We start from the raw sequence: 19,414 nt of genomic DNA on the forward strand, positions 1-19,414 counted from the left end.
ATTTGATGGTGCTACATAGCCTTCCCGGCTTGGTGCCTGTTGATAATTATTTATCTCCACGGAAGTGTGGATGACAATTTACTGATTAAAGAGTTGGCTAATTTAGCAGTTTCACCAGGTGTCTCATCTAATTGAATTCCAATGTGGGTTGGGATCCAGTTTAAAGTTATGCAGTATCGGACAATTCAGGCGGTGTTGAACAATCTAGGCAGAGTCAGTTACAGCCCCGCTCCTATGCCAGGTAAGTCCACTACGGGCTCACCATAGCCCGTGCTACTTGGAACTTTTTGTTCATAGTAGCTGAATCTAAAACAACAATAACAACAGGCAGTGTCAGACATAAGCCAGGCAATGTCGGACAAAATGCAGGTAGTGTCTGACTTAATGCAAGTAGTGTCAGAGATAATGTATGTATGTCGAACTTAATGCAGATAGTGTCGACATAATGCAGGTAGTGTCTGACATAATCCAGGCAGTGTTAGACAGGAGTCAGGGGCCGTATCTGGCAACTGTACATCCTGCGTTATCTCTGTCCCGGCCGCCCTCTGGCCGGACCCCTGCAGAGCAGTGTACTGTACGCCGGAGCTTCTCGCCCAACTGGGTAGTGAAGCCCGTGCCCCACCATGCCCGTCCCGGCCTGGGCACGTGTGGCAGGTAATTAAGGGCGTGTGCAAGAGGAGTGCCCACTTTTCCCACCAGTTTCATGGTGACTGTGATACTTATGAAGGGATGGAGGCGGTAAGTGTTCAGTCATGTTCTTGCTTTCATCATCCTCAGGTATAATATACTAGAGTATAGCAGGCGACGTAGCTCAGATAGCGTAGTAATCCTCAGCGCTGGCAGGTGACAAAGCCCAGATAGCGGAGTATTCCCGAGCACTGACAGGTGGCATAGCCCAGCTAATGCTTCGTCGTCTAATATTCTGTTGTTGTAACTGTTATTTCAATGCTGTTTGTCAGGATATCTGGTGATCTGGTTGTGTGTGGAGACTACATGTTCCTTAATGGTGTCGTGCTGTGTGTGCATTGTCAGGCGCCGTGAAAGAAATGTTGTCATGTCTATATATTGAGATCGTTGGGGCTGACAGTCACAATTGGGTAAGTGAAGGCAAAGGTAACAATCGTCTCTTTCAAGGTCTTATATCGGAAGAGTTCTTCATGAGCAAGTTGACTGTATCTTGCTTTTATATAACCCAGTCACTTTGGACGGTAGAGCGACTGTCTCGCTTCATGCAGGTCGTCGTTCAATCTCCGACCGTCTAAGTGGTTTGGCACCATTCCTTCACACCCTCCCATCCCAAATCCTTATCCTGACCCCTTCCAAGTGCTATGAAGTCGTAATGGTTTGGCACTTCCCCTGATAATTAAAACAAAAAATTGCTCTTATATATTATTAACCCAATCTTCTGGTTGGTTTGAGAACGGATCATATTTCTATCTATATCTTTCAGGACTTTCCTCCATTTTGTGAGCCATGGAAAAGAAGCTGCTGTAGAATAGGAGGGGCAGATACTGTGATGTTGGCGGTTTTATCAGAGGCAGCATGGTGGCTCACTTTACTTTTATATATCTTTGGCATATCCGTTAGAGCATCCATTATTGACAAGGACCTGTCTACTGAGTTCCTCGTCAACCTGCTTCCAACTGGAGCTGTGAGAGCACGGCTAGCTGCCCTTGATTGACTTTTCTTGTACCTGTCAGGCCATTCACTACTAACATTAAGATACATTCCTATGTTGGTGTGATAGGAAAGGCATCCTACCTTCACTCTCCATCTCGTCAGTGAAACTTAGCACGGAACTTCGCTCGAATGCATCATTAAACTGTAACAAATGCTCAATATCAGTTCCCTGCATGAATATCAACATACCTACACTAGACGTTAGGTTTTTGGTCTGTGTCAACAAAGTCTTTCTGCTCAATAGCTCCCTTATACAAATTCGTAAATAGGACACCAAAGGGGGAGGAACCCATGGCGCAGATGTTGAAAATCATTTTGCATATTAACCAGTAAGAATTTATCAAAACTGGAGTTTTGTCTTTAATTGTCAACCTTTTTTTTTGTCGAGAGGAAGCATCAGCTTGTTAGATTAGAAAACCTTTACGGGTGATTAGGTAGTCACTGACTATCATGTAAATATTATTATTTTGTGCCTGGTTACTTTTGGTTTGGTGTTGAGCGTTAATCTATAACCCGTGGGACGTTTATTAAGGCCACACAATATAGCCTACTGACTAACCGACAAGTAAACTTTAGTCCCAATATAATTCAGAACTTCGGTAAACTGTGAGTATATATGCACCAAGAAGCGTGGTGGACATATATATATCCGTTGTTGTGCTGTCCTCGCCACTAAATCAACACGTGCCGGATGCGGGCCGTTAAGGGTGAAGCCCAAAGCCTGCTGGCGGCTAGTTCACGTCGCCTGCCGGCGGAAAACTACTGTGCCTTGTGGCAAATAAACACCTGCCATACCTAAGGTAACATTAAACTTCAACTATGGTGTGGAGCGTCAACGGCCTTGTTATCCTGAGGTGCTTTGCTCTGCCTTCATCGCCAGGCCTTCACTCTTATTCATTGTTCTTCACCCTTACTCAATGTTCCCCTTTCAGAAGGTTGCCTGTTTCGGTACATCATTTCATCTCATTTGCATACTTCAGTATTATCTCCGTGTGTAAATCATAAGCTATGTATTTATAAATATTTTCTGTATAGTCACGTTCTGTTTTAAGTATAACTGTGACCTCAAACAGTTCCATCCAACTGCCAGTATGTTAATATGGTCTTCGCCTTCCGCAGGATAACTGGAGTGACGGTGACGCCACCCGCAGGAGGTCTGCCTTACACAGAGTGTGGCGAGCCCTTGTCGGGTTCCTGCGGCGCCTCAGACCCTGGATCTGGTTTAGGGCTCGCTCCAGCACCTGGAGGGTGAGTCAGGTACCTTCTGGAGGGTGAGTTAAGCGCTTTCTGGAGGGTGAGTTAAGCGCTTTCTGGAGGGTGAGTCAGGTACCTTCTGGAGGGTGAGTTAAACGCTTTCTGGAGGGTGAGTCAGGTACCTTCTGGAGGGTGAGTCAGGCACCTTCTGGAGGGTGAGTTAAGCACCTTCTGGAGGGTGAGTCAGGCACTTTCTGGAGGGTGAGTTAACCTGCAGTATTACCAAGGGCAATAACGCTGCAGTGTTGCTAAGGAAGGAGCGATTGCGCCGTCAATAGGCTGGAAATCAAATATATATATATATATAGTTTTCAATACTTACTACGTCCAATATTTGCTTGTGCTAAAACAGTGCATTAATTATTCTTCGTTATGAGCAACTATGAATTGAATCAAAGTATTGGGAAATAATTTAATTTTGTGTTTTTTGAGTTCTCGATTTGTTTTATTTAAAGAAATACAGTTTGTGTTTCGTCATACGTGTTTCGTCCTCTGATCAAGTTGATCAAAGCCCTTTATGTGTTGCAAAATATCCAACGCTGGGTATCCCAGCCAATATATGTATATCCAATAAGTAGCCCTAGGTAATGTTGACACAGGTTTCGGTGGGTAGTTAATTATAAATAACATAAGTTAATTAACTGGTAAATCCCCGAGCCCGGGTTTGCTGCAAGTGTTGCAAGTCACACAACACTTGCAAGGTTGATGCTCCATTGATATGCAGGCGAGGAGTCACAATAACGTGGCTGAAATATGTTGACCAAACTACACACTAGAAAGTGAAGGGACGACGACGACGTTTCGGTCCATTGATATGGTCCGTGTGTGAGGTGTTATAATGTTGCCGCTCACACTGGTGAGAGGTCGCTGTTGCACACACACATCACTTTAAGGGTGATCTGTGTGCAACATTATTACAAATCGGGAAACTTCCCACGTAAGTGAATTGATTTTGCAACTGCAGTGACGCAATTTACAGTGAAAGGACTTCATGAACATATTGTATCATTTGAGGTGAAGCTTCATCTCTGGGAATGCCAGCTTGAATATCCGACCTCTGCACACTTCTCTACACTGCAGGAAAATCTACTCATACACATTAGCATATGTCGCCGTTATCATGTTATTTAGAATTCTGCCCTTCTTACATTTAGTCATACAAGGCTAATTTCAAGTTGTTTGACATTACCTTTGATGAGGCAGAGACAAAAATGTCCTCCAAATTCAAAATCAAACTCATTGAATTCTAAAGTAATGGACTTACGGAATCAATCTCACCATTTGGTCACCACTTGGTCCGGGAGACATCTCCCGTCACGCAGGGTGCAGTTGCGCCTCCACAGATCTCCAGTATCATCTTTTGATACTGGTAATGGCTCGAAAGGGCTACCACTTACGGGCTATTCATGCCCGTGCCACCTCTTGGGTGGCTTAATCTTCATCAATCAATCGGAATCAATCTGATATGGAATCGGATATTTTTGATGTCGCCCACACGTCCCCTTGTTCTCATGTTGGTATCCCGAGTGGTATTTGACATCTTTCGAATATTCTGCAACACTGACTGCTAAATAGTCTTCCCAGCTTGGTGCCTTCTTTTGACAATTACTTATTTTTACTTTTATCATCACGTTTACAAATCTTAGTCCTGCTGGATCACATCTTGCTGTTTCCCCAAAAACAAAGTTGCCTACCCCTGAGCTAGTGTATTTTGGATGTTATTTTGCGATGCTAAGGTACTTTTTATCTCATTATTATTTTTAGTAATAATCATATCCTTTTTCCATGTTTTCCGGTGCGGTGTGGCGTGACAGTGGGGTGCCGGGCAACAGCCGCCGGTGCAGGAAGCGCGGGTGCTCGTGCTGGGGGCTTCCGACACCGGCAAGTCCACCTTCATGAAGCAGATGAAGCACGTGTTCGGCAGAGGGTATCCTGTTGACGACCGCAGAAGGTAAGAGAGGGTACCCCCCCCCCCCCCGTCGACGTCCCCAGAAGGTCAGAAAGAGCTGCCTCTTTCATAAGTAAGAGATGATTTATTTCTGATCTGAATGGTATCGTATGAAAATTCACATTCAAAGTTTTATGTACTCTTGAAACACTTTTATTTTTAAGTACTGTATTAGTACGTCATATATACTTTTTTACAATCTTGGAATACACGTTATTTGTTCTTTTCATAAACGCTGGTTGTCGCCCCGACAGACACCAGCCCCACATCCGTCGCAACCTGTTAGAGAGTCTACACAAGATTGTCGTCGCTATGGGCAACTACGACATTATTTATGACACCCTTGAAACTGAGGCTGCCGCTCAGAGGTTCACCGACATGGAACACTTAGATGAATTTCTTCGTGAGGACGCCCCAATAGACCCCCTGCTGGTAGAGCAGACGAGGCTGCTGTGGTCTGACTCCGGTGTCCAGAACGTATATCTTCGAGGCAATGAGTACCACCTCATGTCTAATGCCGAACACTTCATTAGCCACGCGGACAGGATCCTCAACGAGAACTACATACCCACCGTGGAAGACATATTGCGAATGCGGTACCCAACGCGGGGCTCCGTGACGTCCACGTATGATCTCGGCGACATAAGGATGACGATGCACGACATTGGAGGGCAGAGGCCTGAACGGAGTGAGTGGGTCAACCAGCTTCACGACCCCACCGCCATACTCTTCCTCGCCTCCCTCTCAGAGTATGACCAGCGCGTCGAGGAGGCGCCTGAGGTAAGCGCCGTACATACCTGGTAAAACACCAGTAAAACCATGTATGTTGATCAGGCAATGTCCATGTATCTGCTGCAGACACACAGGAGCAGGTGAGTGGTGCAGATTAAGCCAGCCAAGAGGTGGCGCGGGCATAAATAGCCCCGGAAGTGGTAGATTTTTTGGAGTGAATGTGATCTTTGGTCTTGAAGAAAAGCAGGTGATTTGTGTTCATTAATGTCTTGATACAGAAATGCCTCTGAAGCAGGTACATTGATCCGATCTGAGTATGCATTGTACAGCCACATCTGAGCACTAGATGAGTTGATTACAAGTGTGTGCGCTTGCTGCTAACACACCTCCACACTAGATGAGTTAAGATCAGTAAAGGAGAATTTGCAGAAGGCCTATTAGCCTATACAGGTAGGTTCTATACCTAACCACTCTTACTCAAGTACACGGGAGACATCTCCCGTCACGCAGGGGTGCAGTCGCACCTCCACAGATCTCCAGTATCAGCTCTTGATACTGGTAATGGCTCAAAAGGGCCACCACTTACGGGCTATTCATGCCCGTGCCACCTTTTGGGTGGCTTAATCTTCACTAATTAATTAATTAATTACTCAAGTACCTTTAAGCCAGTTTCCAGTGAAGCTGCTCTATGATGTTGCTGGTAACGTGTTCCACATGTTAATAACTTACTGCACAACCAGTGTTCACAAGTATCCGTGTATACTGCAAACTTGTTCAATATAAATTCATTGTTTTGTGTTTACATTAATTAATGGTTGCATAGCCCTATTTAAATCCCCTTGTTAAACTATTTTCGTTCATTTCCCCACCTGAATCATGTTCCATTTCAATCTGTGCTTTTGTATGGAATGTAAATTCAATTTTTGTTCATCTCTTTTTTTTCACAGGAAAGTTTCTACTGACCGGGATTAATTGCTATCATTTACTAACATTGTATAGTATGGGGGCAGGAACTGTGCTCATAATCCATACCGGCTCTCATAAGGGCAAGATAAAGTTCACCTATAACATAAGAATTTATATTAGGCTTCTAGATATGAAGCATAGTACCATATTAACTATTTCCAACATTTATGCTTCGACATTTTGTTTCAATTATGATAATTTATAATTATAATTATCAATTAATAATAATTAATTATTATAATTATGAACTCATGAACAAAATGATTTGTTCGTCTTCCAAGATGTTCTTGCATGGCACGTCGAAATTCTCGAGAATTAATGGCATATCTTTCAATAAGATCCCTGATAATTATGACCCCCAAGACTCCTTCACAATCTGATTTAGCAATTTGGCTTTTGATGACCAAACCTCACACCAGAAGATGAGGAGACGACGACGTTTCGGCCGTCGTCTCTCTTTTTACCCCTTTGACTTTTTTATTTGCTTGGAATGTAAGCACTTAAGTATATAAATATATTAGTGGGGTTGTGGATTTCATCCCCTGGTGTGTCTTCCATTTGAGTTGTCCATTTCAGTTGAGTTCATTCCATTTCCATTTCCAGGACTTCCATTTGAGTTGAGTTCCATTTGAGTTGTCATTCCCCCGTCTCACATTGACTTTTGTTGTTGTTTTAGATTCAGCTACTTAGAACAAAACTTCCAAAGTAGCACGGGCTATGGCGAGCCCATAGTGGACTTACCTGGCACAGGAGCGGTGCTCTGCATGTTGACCTCTTACATTCCGCCCTTCCTCTCACCTCTCCCACAGGACAAGAACCGTGTGGAGGAGAGTCTGGACATCTTCGAGGACCTGCTCGACTATCCCCCCTTCAAGGCCACCCCGGTCATACTCCTCCTCAACAAGTCCGATATTTTCCACAGGAAGATCCAGTACCACAATCTCAGAGATTATTTCCCCAGTTATGATGGTGAGTAAGATCTTCAGTAAGCCAGTCAGTGTATCTGCTCGTAAGATCTTCAGGCACAACTAGGTGAGTACAACAACTCACTTAGTAAGTGAGTACAGCAACTCACTTAGTGAGTAAAGCAACTCAGTAAGTGAGTACAGCAACTCACTTAGTAAGTGAGTACAGCAACTCACTTAGTGAGTACAACAACTGAGTATAACAATTAAGTGAGTACAACAACTAGGTGGGTACAACAACTAGGTGGGTACAACAACTAGGTGGGTACACACAACAAAAGAGAGCAAGCTTGGCTACCAAACACACACTTCCTGTGAACTAGGTGAAGAATCCACCTGCTATTATAACTCATACTATATATTCCATTTGTAAACTTATACCTTTATCTGTGTTCGCCATCTTCTTTACTAATAAAAACAAAAACATGGGCAGGATGAGTGGGATGAGGTCGTGGAGGTGGAGTGAAGTCTCTTTGTTGACCAGACCACACACTAGAAGGTGAAGGGACGACGACTACTCAAATCGACTTGAGAATGGTCCAGGACGGACCGAAACGTCGTCGTCCCTTCACCTTCTAGTGTGTGGTTTGGTCAACATACTTTAGCCACGTTATTGTGACTCATCGCCTGCATGAAGACTCTCTATTCTCACCCCTTTCTTCTCCCCCCCCCGTCCCTCTATCTACCCCTGCCCCTCTATCTACCCCTGCCCCTACTTCTCAACCTCCATCCCACGCCCCTCAATAAACTTCACGCTCCCTACACTTGCACCTGCAGGACCCAGCGACGACGAGCTGACGGGTCGGGACTTCATCGCGGGGCTCTACAAGGACGTGGCCCTCCGCCATGGGCGCCACTTCGTCGTCCGCTTCACAGAGGCCACCAACACCGAGAACTTCATGGCCATCTTCTCCTTCATCAGAGCTAACGTCAGTAGGAATATTATGAGCCGAGGCGGCCTCTTCTGACGCCAAGAACGGCGGCAGGAGAGCGATGAGATCGTCAGCGGACACACGTTGGGCTTCAACGTTCAGTCAACGATGCCTGACGTGCTTAATGTCCCCCTAGGATCAATGCAGCTTGACAATCAATATTCCGATATTCTATGCAAGATCAAAATCGGTTACTACTATGTAAATGAAATCGTCTATTGGTCTAAGTGTCCCGCAAATGGAAAAGACTAAATAAATGACATATAAACTGCCGTGCTGAAAGGAAACGCGAGGAATTACAGTGTGGAGTAGACTGTGGTGGGAGAGTCACACTGTGATGTGTAGTATACACACTGTGGCGAGCATGTGTGTGTCCGCCTGATGGTGGTGTCAGTGCTGGCGAGGTGCTATAGCTGCCTCTTGCTCAGGACCCCGCCTGATAACTCGCCGAGGACTCTGGAGATAACTTGGTGATGACTAGATAGATAACTTGTACAGACTCGATAGATAACTTAGTAATGACTCGAGAGATAACTTTGTGAAGACTCAGGAAATAACTTAGTGATGACTTGGGAGATAACTTAGTGATGACTGGAAATAACTAGTTCACTTGTGTGTCAGAAACTGATTATGGCGAAATAAACAAATAAAAATAGCCTGTTGTTGTTGCCCTGTTATGTATCTACTGTTGATTGTATTATAGGATGAGTGTATGCGAGGGCGACACAGCTGACCATATGTAGATGATTTAGAGGTTGTGGAGCGCCCAGACGGAGTGAGAGAGAGTGAGGCAGTGAGGCAAGTCACACTTTCCGTCACCTGAATGCTCTCTTATCACCGGAAAACCCTTAAGCGTACTTAAAGAGCTTTAAGACACAAGTAGAGTCACCACCCATATATGTGTATGTGTGTGTGTGTGTACTCACATACTTGTGCCTGCAGGATCAAGTTTTAGCTCTTGAACCCCGCCTTTTTTAAGCAGCTGGTTATCTAATGTAATGTCTTGTGATCTGTTTCTCTATCACATCGATCTGCTTTTGAAATTGTGAATGGGGTACTCTTCTACAACGTGATCATCTAGTTCATTCCATTTTCCCATTACTCTTATGCTAAAATAAAGCTTTCTAACATCTCTATAACATATCTGCGTCATGCCTTCACCCATGCCCTCTTGTTCTCTTGTATACATTTAAACAAATTCCTCTTTTCCACTATATCACTCCCCCCGAAGTATTTTAAACGTCCCTATCATGTCTCCTTTTCTTTCTAGCACTTGGGACAGACAACCTTGGACAGGCAAACAGATAGATAAACAGATGGACAAACTGACTTTATTATAGATAGAACGAGAACCCAGTTACACCCGCATCCCCCCCCCCTCCCCACAATTTTCACCCTTTTCCCCTATTTACCCCATCTCCTTTCCCCACTGGTCCCTCTCTCGTCCTCCACCTCTTCCTCCCCTCTCCCACTTTCTCAGAAGCTTTAAGAAGCACTGAAACGACTGTCTCAGAAAATATATTACTCAAAACTCAAGGTGGAACACACTAAATATTTCGCACGTGATGCCTGGAAGTGCATGCTCGTAATTCTTAAAGCATTTTACTTAGGCCTACCCTGGCCAGCCTATGGCCGTCCCGTACCCCCAAGCCGCGCTCCCTGCAAAGTTGGATGAAGCACGTCCTAAGCATCAGACCTCCAACCTTCGTCAGACAGACATAAACAGACGAACATTCACTCTTACTTTTTTTTACGGGCTCACCATAGCCCGTGCTACATGGACACTTCGTTCTGAGTAACTAAATCTAAAATAACAACAACAACGTCACTCTTACAGATACAGATAGTTCAAATTATTGCTACACGTAATAAGTGATTTATTGATAAATAACACATGATTTAAATTGTATCTCTGATCTAAATTTTACTTCTCATAACTTCAATTAAGACATAAACAGGCAATCCTTGTAGATAATAATGTTACGTTCTCGATAAAAACTATAAATATCATCGATATAAAGATAGTGTAAATATAATGACTCAAGTCCAGCATTCACTATTTTAATATACATATATACAGCAATTAAAATACAATACAGCATAAATATACATTGTGCAATTAACAATGCAGTTAGAATTAGGTTATACAATGTAATTACAGGATTACACAAGGAGCAACCGATAACCTATTACGGTAGTTTAAACATGGCCATTAGGCACTACCACTCACAGGATGAGTATGGGGTGCACAATAAACTACCGCTCACAGGATGAGTATTGGGTGCACAATAAACTACCGCTCACAGGATGAGTATTGGGTGCACAATAAACTACCGCTCACAGGATGAGTATTGGGTGCACAATAAACTACCGCTCACAGGATGAGTATTGGGTGCACAATAAACTACCGCTCACAGGATGAGTATTGGGTGCACAATAAACTACCACTCACAGGATGAGTATTGGGTGCACAATAAACTACCGCTCACAGGATGAGTATTGGGTGCACAATAAACTACCACTCACAGGATGAGTATGGGGTGCACAATAAACTACCACTCACAGGATGAGCATGTGACAAATTCTCTTTATACATATGTACATAAATTATTATACACATCAGAGATGCATGATAATTACAATCACAAGTATGTATACAAGTATAGTTTCATGTGTGTACACCTGTACACACATCCATGTGCACATTGTGGGTCTCCACATATGGTCAGGAGGAGAGGTCCAGGAGCTGAGGCTCAATTCCTGCAAGCACGGTAGCCTTCATGCGTGCGCGCGCGCGCGCGCACACACGCGCACACACACACACACACACACACACACACACACACACACACACACACACACACACACACACACACACACACACACACACACACACACACACAGCGACAGGTGTGGGATTACCCTGCACTCCCAAGCTCACCCACCACACCTGAGTTAAGTCCCACAGCACATTTTGGTCAAGAACCTCGAGTCTTGAGACTGATATCAACCTGCCGGTCATCCGGACTTCAAAGGACCGCGAGTGCTCGTAAACACCTTTACAGAGCGAATGAATTAACACTTGTTAAATAATGAACCTACTGCATGTGTGTTGAACACATGTGTAAGCTGTTCATCTAAGAACACTTGGGTCGGGAAATGCAAGACGCGCCATGCGTCATAATAGACAGTGCGAGAGCTTCAGTTCCCCAGCTGTGAGTTGCGGTTGATTATACCGTGCATTTCCACGTAGTGGCTTTCGGGGGGTTCTCCCTGAGGCTCGTCGAGCCACGCCTTCTGCTTCTGCTCCAAGAGGGAGAGAGGCTTAAAATTATCGTAATGATCACGTCTATATTCCGGCTCGTCTTCCTTCGCGTTGGCCTTAAGGTTCTTGTGTTGGTCGGTGGACGAGGCTCCCGAGGTGGCGTTGTAGCTGCCGAAGGTCTGGGGGTCGAGTTTCTGACGGAGGCGAGCCAGTGTGTCCTCCCCGAACTCCTCGTAGACAGGGTCGGGGTCGCTCTTCACCCGGCTCCGCCACAGCAGCTGTGGATAGAACGACAGCGTCAGTTGTGCGCTCAGTGATATATAATAACAAATACCGCTAAGACAAATGAATACCACGCGCGCACACACACACAAAAGCGTTATATGACAAAGAGTACTGGGAAGACGGGACACCACGAGCGTAGCTCTCATCCTGTAACTACATTTAATTACACACAGAGGCGCTGGTGGCAGAGTGGACAGCACGCTGGATACGTAGTCCTGTGGCCTGGGTTCGATTCCCGGCGCCGGCGGAAACAGATGGGTAGTGTCTTTCACCCTGATGCCCCTGTTATCTAGCAGTAAATAGGTACTTGGTAGTTATACAGCTGTTATGGACTGCTTCCTAGGGGTGTGTTTGTGAAAAATGTTAGTTAGTAGTTAATAACAGTTGATTAATTGACAGTTGAGAGGCGGGCCGAAAGATCAGAGGTCAACCCCAGCAAGCACTAATAGGTGTATACACACACAAAGAACGCCAGGGCGGTTATCTCACAAGAAGCTCTGACCGGAAATGCGCGTAAGTTTTTAATAACGTCATCAACGTTCTCAAAACTAGCGGACACAAGAACATACTTTTGAAATATAAATAAGTATCCTTTGAAAACATTATTTACAATGTGCGTAAGACCAGTAGCCGAGTATGTTGCGCCACCACTGAACACACTACCAAAAATAAAAATAAAATTTTGAAGAACCAAATAGCTTCTGGAAATAAGAAGCCTGAGCTACGATGACAGGCTAAGAAAACTGAGTCTCATACACTGTAGGAGAGACGACCAACAGGAGACATGATTCAGACGTATAAGATACCGGGAAGAATAGACAAAATATAATAAAAATAAATGTTTGTTTACAAGTAAAGAAGAATAAAGCATACAATAACAGTGAAGAATTCCTTCAGGAGTCAAGAAGAGAAGTTCTGGGGGTTGGTATCACACCAGACCTGTCCCTTGAAGCCCACATCAAAAGGATAACATCAGCGGCGTATGCATGGCTGCCGAACATGAGAACTACTTTCAGAAACTTGTGTAAGAAATTATTCAGAACCTTGTATACCTCATATGTCAGACCAATACTGGAGTATGCGGCTCTAGCTTGGAGTTCATATCTAGTCAATCAAAACGAAGTTAGAAAAGGTTCAAAGGTATGCCACCAGTCTAGTCCTCGAGCTAAGGGGCCTATCAGGGGAAAGCGCAAAGTCATTACGACTATATAGCACTTGGAAGGGGTCAGGATAAGGATTTGGGATGGGACGGAGGGGAAGGAATGGTTATCTTGAGGTTATCTTGAGATGATTTCGGGGCTTTTAGTGTCCCCGCGGCCCGGTCCTTGACCAGGCCTCCACCCCCAAGAAGCAACCCGTGACAGCTGACTAACACCCAGGTACCTATTTTACTGCTAGGTAACAGGGGCATAGGGCGAAAGAAACTCTGCCCATTGCTTCTCGCCGGCGCCTGGGATCGAACCCAGGACCACAGGATCACAAGTACAGTGTGCTGTCCGCTCGGTCGACCGGCTCCCTAAAACATTATTGTCAACAGCATTTGGTGTTCCCAGGCGGTCACCCATCCAAGTACTAACCAAACCCAACGTTGCTTAACTTCGCTGATCGGACGAGAAGCGGTGTTCTCAACGTGGTATGGCCGTTGGCATGGTGGTGCCCAACCACTTGTACGGTCGGGGATTGAACAACGATCTGCATAAAGCGAGACCGTCGCTCTACCGTCCACCCCAAGGGGTTGAACTGAGCTACGAGGAAAGATTACTGGAGCTGAACCACACAACACTGGAAGACAGAATAGTTAGCTAGGGGAGACTAGTTAGACTAACTACAGAATAGTTAGCTATAGGTAGTGATCTATCACTATAGATCACTACCTATAAAATTCAAAGAGCAACTGACAGAGTAAAGACAAACTATTTAGTACGAGTGGTACACGAACACGGGACACAGGTGTAATGAACACATGAACTAGGTGAACATTAGTTGATAGGAAATGCGCTCAACCATGTCTGTCCCACCCAGGATTTGAACACTTAAATCCAGAAATGTGTTAATTTTTTTCTTAATAAAAAACTTATTACCCAAATGAGCCACAGGGACGTTGGAAAGAACTTTTTCATGTGTCAAAGTAGTTAACAGATGGAATACATTAGGCAGTGATGTGGTGGAGGCTGACTTCATACACAGTTTCAAGTGTAGATATGATAGAGCCCAGTAGGCTCAGGAACCTGTACACCAGTTGAGTAACAGTTGAGAGGCGGGACCAAAGAGCCGAAGCTCAACCCCCGCAAGCATAACTAGGTGAGTACCGGTGAACACTGATAAAAGAGATGAGCCGCAGAGACGTAAGGAAGCACTGGCAAGAGTGTGCGGGCGTGGGGCGCCGCAGGTGGGGTGGGCGGGATGGACTTGAAGAAGACAATTGTAACGTGAACATTACGCGCCTTACACATATACAAATACAAAAGAGCAGTGAATGAGTACAAAGGGACTAGAAGAGAAGCAGATAAATATTTAATTGGAGGTCACAACTATGAACCAGACACACAAGCAATTACCAAAAGACATCAAGCCAGGAAGACTGCAACACACCATAGGTGCTGAAAGAGGTATCGGGCCGATTGAGTAGAGTTCTTGACGTCCTCTTAAACTCTTCACTGCAAATAAGTGAATTACCAAAGATATAATGCTAAAAATACACCAAGAAGGAAAGCAAGAGCCCTCAACTACAGGCCACCATCACTTCGAAGTATTTCCAGCATGGTGCTGGAAACACAGATACGCTACACGGAGGCGGGCACCACACTGGCAAATGTCCACACAGCCTTCAGGAACCTAAGGAAGGAAGGAAGGAGACCCGCGGGATACTATACAATAATGTAAGACCCGACATCAAGATTCTAGTTCCGGCCTGGAGCCCCAGTCATGAATGACACAGGATGAGACAGAATGAGATTTCTGGATGAGTTCCAGAGATATGTTACAAGGTTCGTTCCACAATTAAGACGACTAAACCACAGCTGGAGAGACTCAACCTCGCCACACTGGAGGAAACACGGGGCATATGATAACAAAGTACAAGATATTTAAGGGAATTGACACAGTTAACAACGAGGACTTATTCAAAATGAGAAACAGAAGGACTACCAAGAGCCAACCCTCAGGGCAGCCCCAAGAGCCAACCCTCAGGGCAGCCCCAAGAGCCAACCCTCAGGGCAGCCCCAAGAGCCAACCCTCAGGGCAGCCCCAAGAGCCAACCCTCAGGGCAGCATTATTTATGACTGACAAGTTTCGACTCGTCTGGCCGAGATTATATATGCCTACTGGGACGAAGTGTAGTTATTTATAGTTCAATTCAATCTTTATCAATCAAGTGTAGTTCAATATAGTTCAATGCGCAACACATTCATGTTTTGCTTACCATAGACTTTGTTGCAGGAGGGACCGGTGGGGCGTGGTTACTGGCAAGGCGTCGTCGTCTGCTGATGACAATGTAGACCCAGGTCAACACCACCACCAGCAGGAAGACCGCGCTCAATATACACCCCAGCAACACCAGACGATACTCCGCTTTAATGGGCAGAAGCTTGGAAAAGTCTGAAGTGTAGCAGTCGAACAGCATCTTAGATGGTCCTCGTACAGAGATGACGAAGCCCTCGAAGCTGTGGGTCCGCCACCACCGTCTGGAGTACATGGTCCTAGTCAGGGCTCCCACTGTCACTCGCAGTCCGTGTCTGTCTTTCCCGTAGGTGACCACGTGTCTGTAGTACTGTACTTCGACCTCCAGCCACGAGTCCTCAGAGTCAGTCTCCAATTCCCCTTTTCTAATGACGAGGTTCTCGGGTGACATGTATGGATCATTGATGTTCCAAATGTTATCAATCACCATGTTGAACACCAGTTCACGAAATTCGGGGTCTGGTTTGATGAAGAATCTATACTGGGACAACCGGACTTCTTTAATCTTATGGAGCCCCGATCCGCTTGGAGACTCAACTTCAGAACAATTTTCCACAGTTTCTCTCCTGCTTCTGACCTTATGTTTGGAAAGACTTAAGACATTCATCGCCAGATCTGTGTCGTACCCTTCTTCACTAATGCTGCCAGAGGCAAGACTTTCCTGCTGCTCTTTTTGTAGCTGGCTAATCAGAATATCACGAGACAATTGGCAATTTACAAGCGGAATACCCATCATTATACAAAGTAATAAAATCTTCAAATAGATCGTATGTGACGCGCTGAACTTTGTCGTTTTCTTCTCCATTGGGACGAGTTCGGGAAGAATGCGACGCACCGCCAGTCAACACCCTACTTGGCTACTTTCAGTGTCGAGGGCGAGGAGCGGCAAGCGTCAGTGGTGGACTGAGGTGAGGAGAACACGAGTGAAGACAGGAGGGCGAGAGCTGGGCCAGCTGCAGGATGTGAGTCACACAGGCCTCACCTCAGGAACACCATTGACGTAAACAACACAGACCAAGGACTTCGGTTTTGTTTCCGGACTCGTTTCGCCCGCTGGTCCTGCCAAGAGCTCCCAAGCCTCAGCTCTTGTGCTAGGTAAGTATGACGGGCTCACCATACTTTCATATGTGCTGCTTGGAACTTTTTGTTCCAAGTAGCTGAATGTAAAACAACAGCTCCCAAGAGGCATAGTATTTGGAGAACTCGACCCCATCAGAGTTGCACTCAACATTATTTACGTTAATTTTTCTCAAGTTCATTAATCTTAATGTGTTGTGAGCCGAGACAGTATTTGCATAAGCCTTGGAAAATTACACAGGCCCCATATTTTATAAATTTTGTCTTTATGAAAACACAGTCACGCATACTCATACTAGTTATCAAAATTTAGACAACATAGTCTGGCAATACATGACACCAAATTTGAGACAAAGTGAAACACAATCTCTTTGTCCCATCAACAACCAGCGCGATCGTTTAAGCATATCACCTCTTCAAAGATTAAAATAGATATTATATGAGGTTGGATCGGAAGTTGGGAATCATTCAGAACATAGTTTTCAAGAAGACAGGAAGGTAAACTGGAATGGAACGTATCCTGACGTAGGAGTGGAGTTTACATCATGTCGGGGTTTCTAAGCCTCGCGTATTGAATGAACCAAGAGCTATCTTTTGAAGTGTCGAGGACTCTAGGAGGGGGCGATAGTTAAGATGTTGTCCTACTAGCACTGTCTCAAACCATGAGTGCGTGATCCATCCCATGACTGGTTTTATAATTGATGGCGATCACAGTCACGTGTTGGTGCAAGATGGCAGTGGTCACGAAGTAGCTACAACCCTCCTACACTAACAGACTTGTGATCTGGAGGCTCAATACCGTTACAGGACAAACGTTTGAGCAACGTTTCCTTCCACCTGATGCCTGTGGTCACAAGCAGTAAATAAGCACCTGGGATTTACGCAATTGCACCGCTCCTGTGCCAGGGAAGTCCACTACGGGCTCACCATAGCCCGTGCTACTTGGAACTTGTTCCAAATAGCTGAATCTATAACAACAACATACGCAATTGTGGGTTGCATCCTAGGGAAGGGGAGTAGTTGGCCTAGGAAGACCTCAATGAGACCAACAGACATCCTGTCCCAGACTACGTGAAGCAACTGCAGGCAAGTCCTTATGCACGGACAGTAAGTGAACCTATTGTTAGCGTGCTAACGAGGTCTTGACGATCAGGTCTATTATATCAGAGATATAATAGCCCTGATTATATCATTCCCAGCCCTCCTTCCTCAGGAGCTGGGGTGGTCGTAAGTACCCCCTGACATACTACTGCTTCCCCTGGAGTAGCACTGCTTAAGCTAACTCTACTTATACAGCACAAGCACTCTTTAAACAGTGCCGGCAGCACTATCAGTAGACTAAGCTTAAAACAATTCCGATGCTCTATATAAGTAGACTAAGCTTAAAGAGAGCCAGTGTCATGTGTCAGTAGACTAAGCTTAAAGAGAGCCAGTGTTATGTATCAGTAGACTAAGCTTAAAGAGAGCCAGTGTCATGTATCAGTAGACTAAGCTTAAAGAGAGCCAGTGTCATGTATCAGTAGACTAAGCTTAAAGAGAGCCAGTGTCATGTATCAGTAGACTAAGCTTAAATCGTTAATTATAAAATCGCGTCAGCAAACCCATTTGTTCTCTTACGTCACAGCAAGTTGTTCATCACTTTTTCCGGTGATACTTCTTGGGTACACACGCCCTCCCTCGTGCTGTTGTGGCTCCCTGGGTACGCATGCCCTCCCTCCTACTGATTTTCTCATTATACATCACGTTAATGTGATCTCTGTGATATGCGATATATGATATATATTTTTTTTATGACCAAACCACACACCAGAAGATGAGGAGACGACGACGTTTCGGTCCCTCCTGGGCCATTTTCAAGTCGATTGTGTTAAATTTACTTGATAATGGTCCAGGACGGACCGAAACATCGTCGTCTCCTCTTCTGGTGCGTGGTTTGGTCATCATATATCTTCAGCCACATTATTGTGACTCATCGCCTGCATACATATTATATATACTGAGTGTGAGTGTGAGTGTGTGTGAGTGTGTGTGTGTATATATTATATATATATATATATAATATATATATATATATATATACAGTATATATATTGTGACGATAATCTCTTTCAAGAGAGATTGAGCCTGCTCTTCCTTCCCTACATAAGTACGTAAATATACAAGATAATATAGAAGATACGTCCACCAAGTATCGCCAAACGTTTCGCCCAGAGAGCAAATCGTATCCAGCACACCGTGACACCTGCTACCACCGCCGTAACCAGCAAACTGCTCATCCTCTGCCTGCCTGTCACTGATTGGCTGGTGTCTCGTCGCACCTGCCCTCCGCCTCCGCCACAAGTCGACGTCTGGGCTGCAGTGCGCCAGTATCGTCAGAATATCTCAGTGCTCCAAGCAGTTGACATCTCTCGCTGGTAGACTAAGCCTTGGCTTTCGTGTACTAAGGGAGGTGGCAGCTCGAAGCCAGTATTCAAGCACCACTAATATTTTATTTTGCTATCACTGTAACTTACTTGTCTTAACGTAACTTTTCATTTGCCAGTGATTATTCATATTATTTTGTTTATTGACTTGTCTTTCATATTTTTATGTAATTAACTTTATTCATGTCTTGTTTTTCTAGAGTAATTAAAATTTCATTGTTTATATACTTGTGTTTTGTGTGTCTTCCCATTACCTTACCACAGACGAAAGGACCAACTTTTCTCTTTTTTTTTTTGATTATATGACGAGGCCCTGCCCCTAGCTTTTGAAACAGCCGAACACCAACACTTTACCGTCATATTATATATATATATATATATATATATATATATATATATATATATATATATATATATATATATATATA

The 19,414-nt window shown here is 44.6% G+C and overlaps 2 protein-coding genes and 1 non-coding gene across 4 annotated transcripts; 1 reads left to right on the forward strand and 2 right to left on the reverse strand.

The window, feature by feature from the left end:
- The first annotated feature begins 487 nt into the window (after positions 1 to 487).
- Positions 488 to 9,132, forward strand: LOC123763154 (guanine nucleotide-binding protein G(q) subunit alpha). 2 transcript variants are annotated; one of them, XM_045750125.2, is made up of 6 exons: positions 488 to 738; positions 2,800 to 2,928; positions 4,749 to 4,885; positions 5,137 to 5,662; positions 7,390 to 7,549; positions 8,323 to 9,132. In XM_045750125.2, the coding sequence occupies exons 1-6, from the start codon at positions 730 to 732 to the stop codon at positions 8,511 to 8,513; spliced, it is 1,152 nt and encodes a 383-aa protein (XP_045606081.1). In that variant the 5' UTR covers positions 488 to 729; the 3' UTR covers positions 8,514 to 9,132. The 2 variants fall into 2 exon arrangements, with proteins under 2 accessions (XP_045606081.1, XP_045606080.1); XM_045750124.2 differs by having other exon boundaries at positions 530 to 738; positions 2,800 to 2,937.
- Positions 9,133 to 10,522: 1,390 nt separating this feature from the next.
- Positions 10,523 to 16,407, reverse strand: LOC123763156 (uncharacterized). Its single transcript, XM_045750129.2, has 2 exons — positions 15,449 to 16,407; positions 10,523 to 12,020 (listed from the first exon to the last, which is right to left on the reverse strand). The coding sequence occupies exons 1-2, from the start codon at positions 16,289 to 16,291 to the stop codon at positions 11,679 to 11,681; spliced, it is 1,185 nt and encodes a 394-aa protein (XP_045606085.1). The 5' UTR covers positions 16,292 to 16,407; the 3' UTR covers positions 10,523 to 11,678.
- Positions 13,556 to 13,674, reverse strand: LOC123763441 (5S ribosomal RNA). Its single transcript, XR_006773455.2, has one exon. It is a non-coding gene; the product is annotated as a 5S ribosomal RNA (ribosomal RNA).
- Positions 16,408 to 19,414: the final 3,007 nt, after the last annotated feature.

The sequence above is a fragment of the Procambarus clarkii genome, chromosome 49 (assembly GCF_040958095.1).
Source record: "Procambarus clarkii isolate CNS0578487 chromosome 49, FALCON_Pclarkii_2.0, whole genome shotgun sequence".
Lineage (NCBI taxonomy): Eukaryota > Metazoa > Arthropoda > Malacostraca > Decapoda > Cambaridae > Procambarus > Procambarus clarkii.

Coding starts and splice junctions, on each gene's coding strand:
- LOC123763154 (XM_045750124.2), top strand. Junction 4,886..5,136: donor CCTGTTGACGACCGCAGAAG/GTAAGAGAGGGT, acceptor TCGCCCCGACAG/ACACCAGCCCCACATCCGTC. Junction 5,663..7,389: donor GCGTCGAGGAGGCGCCTGAG/GTAAGCGCCGTA, acceptor CCTCTCCCACAG/GACAAGAACCGTGTGGAGGA.
- LOC123763156 (XM_045750129.2), bottom strand. CDS start 16,291: ATGGAGAAGAAAACGACAAAGTTCAGCGCGTCACATACGATCTATTTG. Junction 12,021..15,448: donor CTCCTGCAACAAAGTCTATG/GTAAGCAAAACA, acceptor TTCTATCCACAG/CTGCTGTGGCGGAGCCGGGT.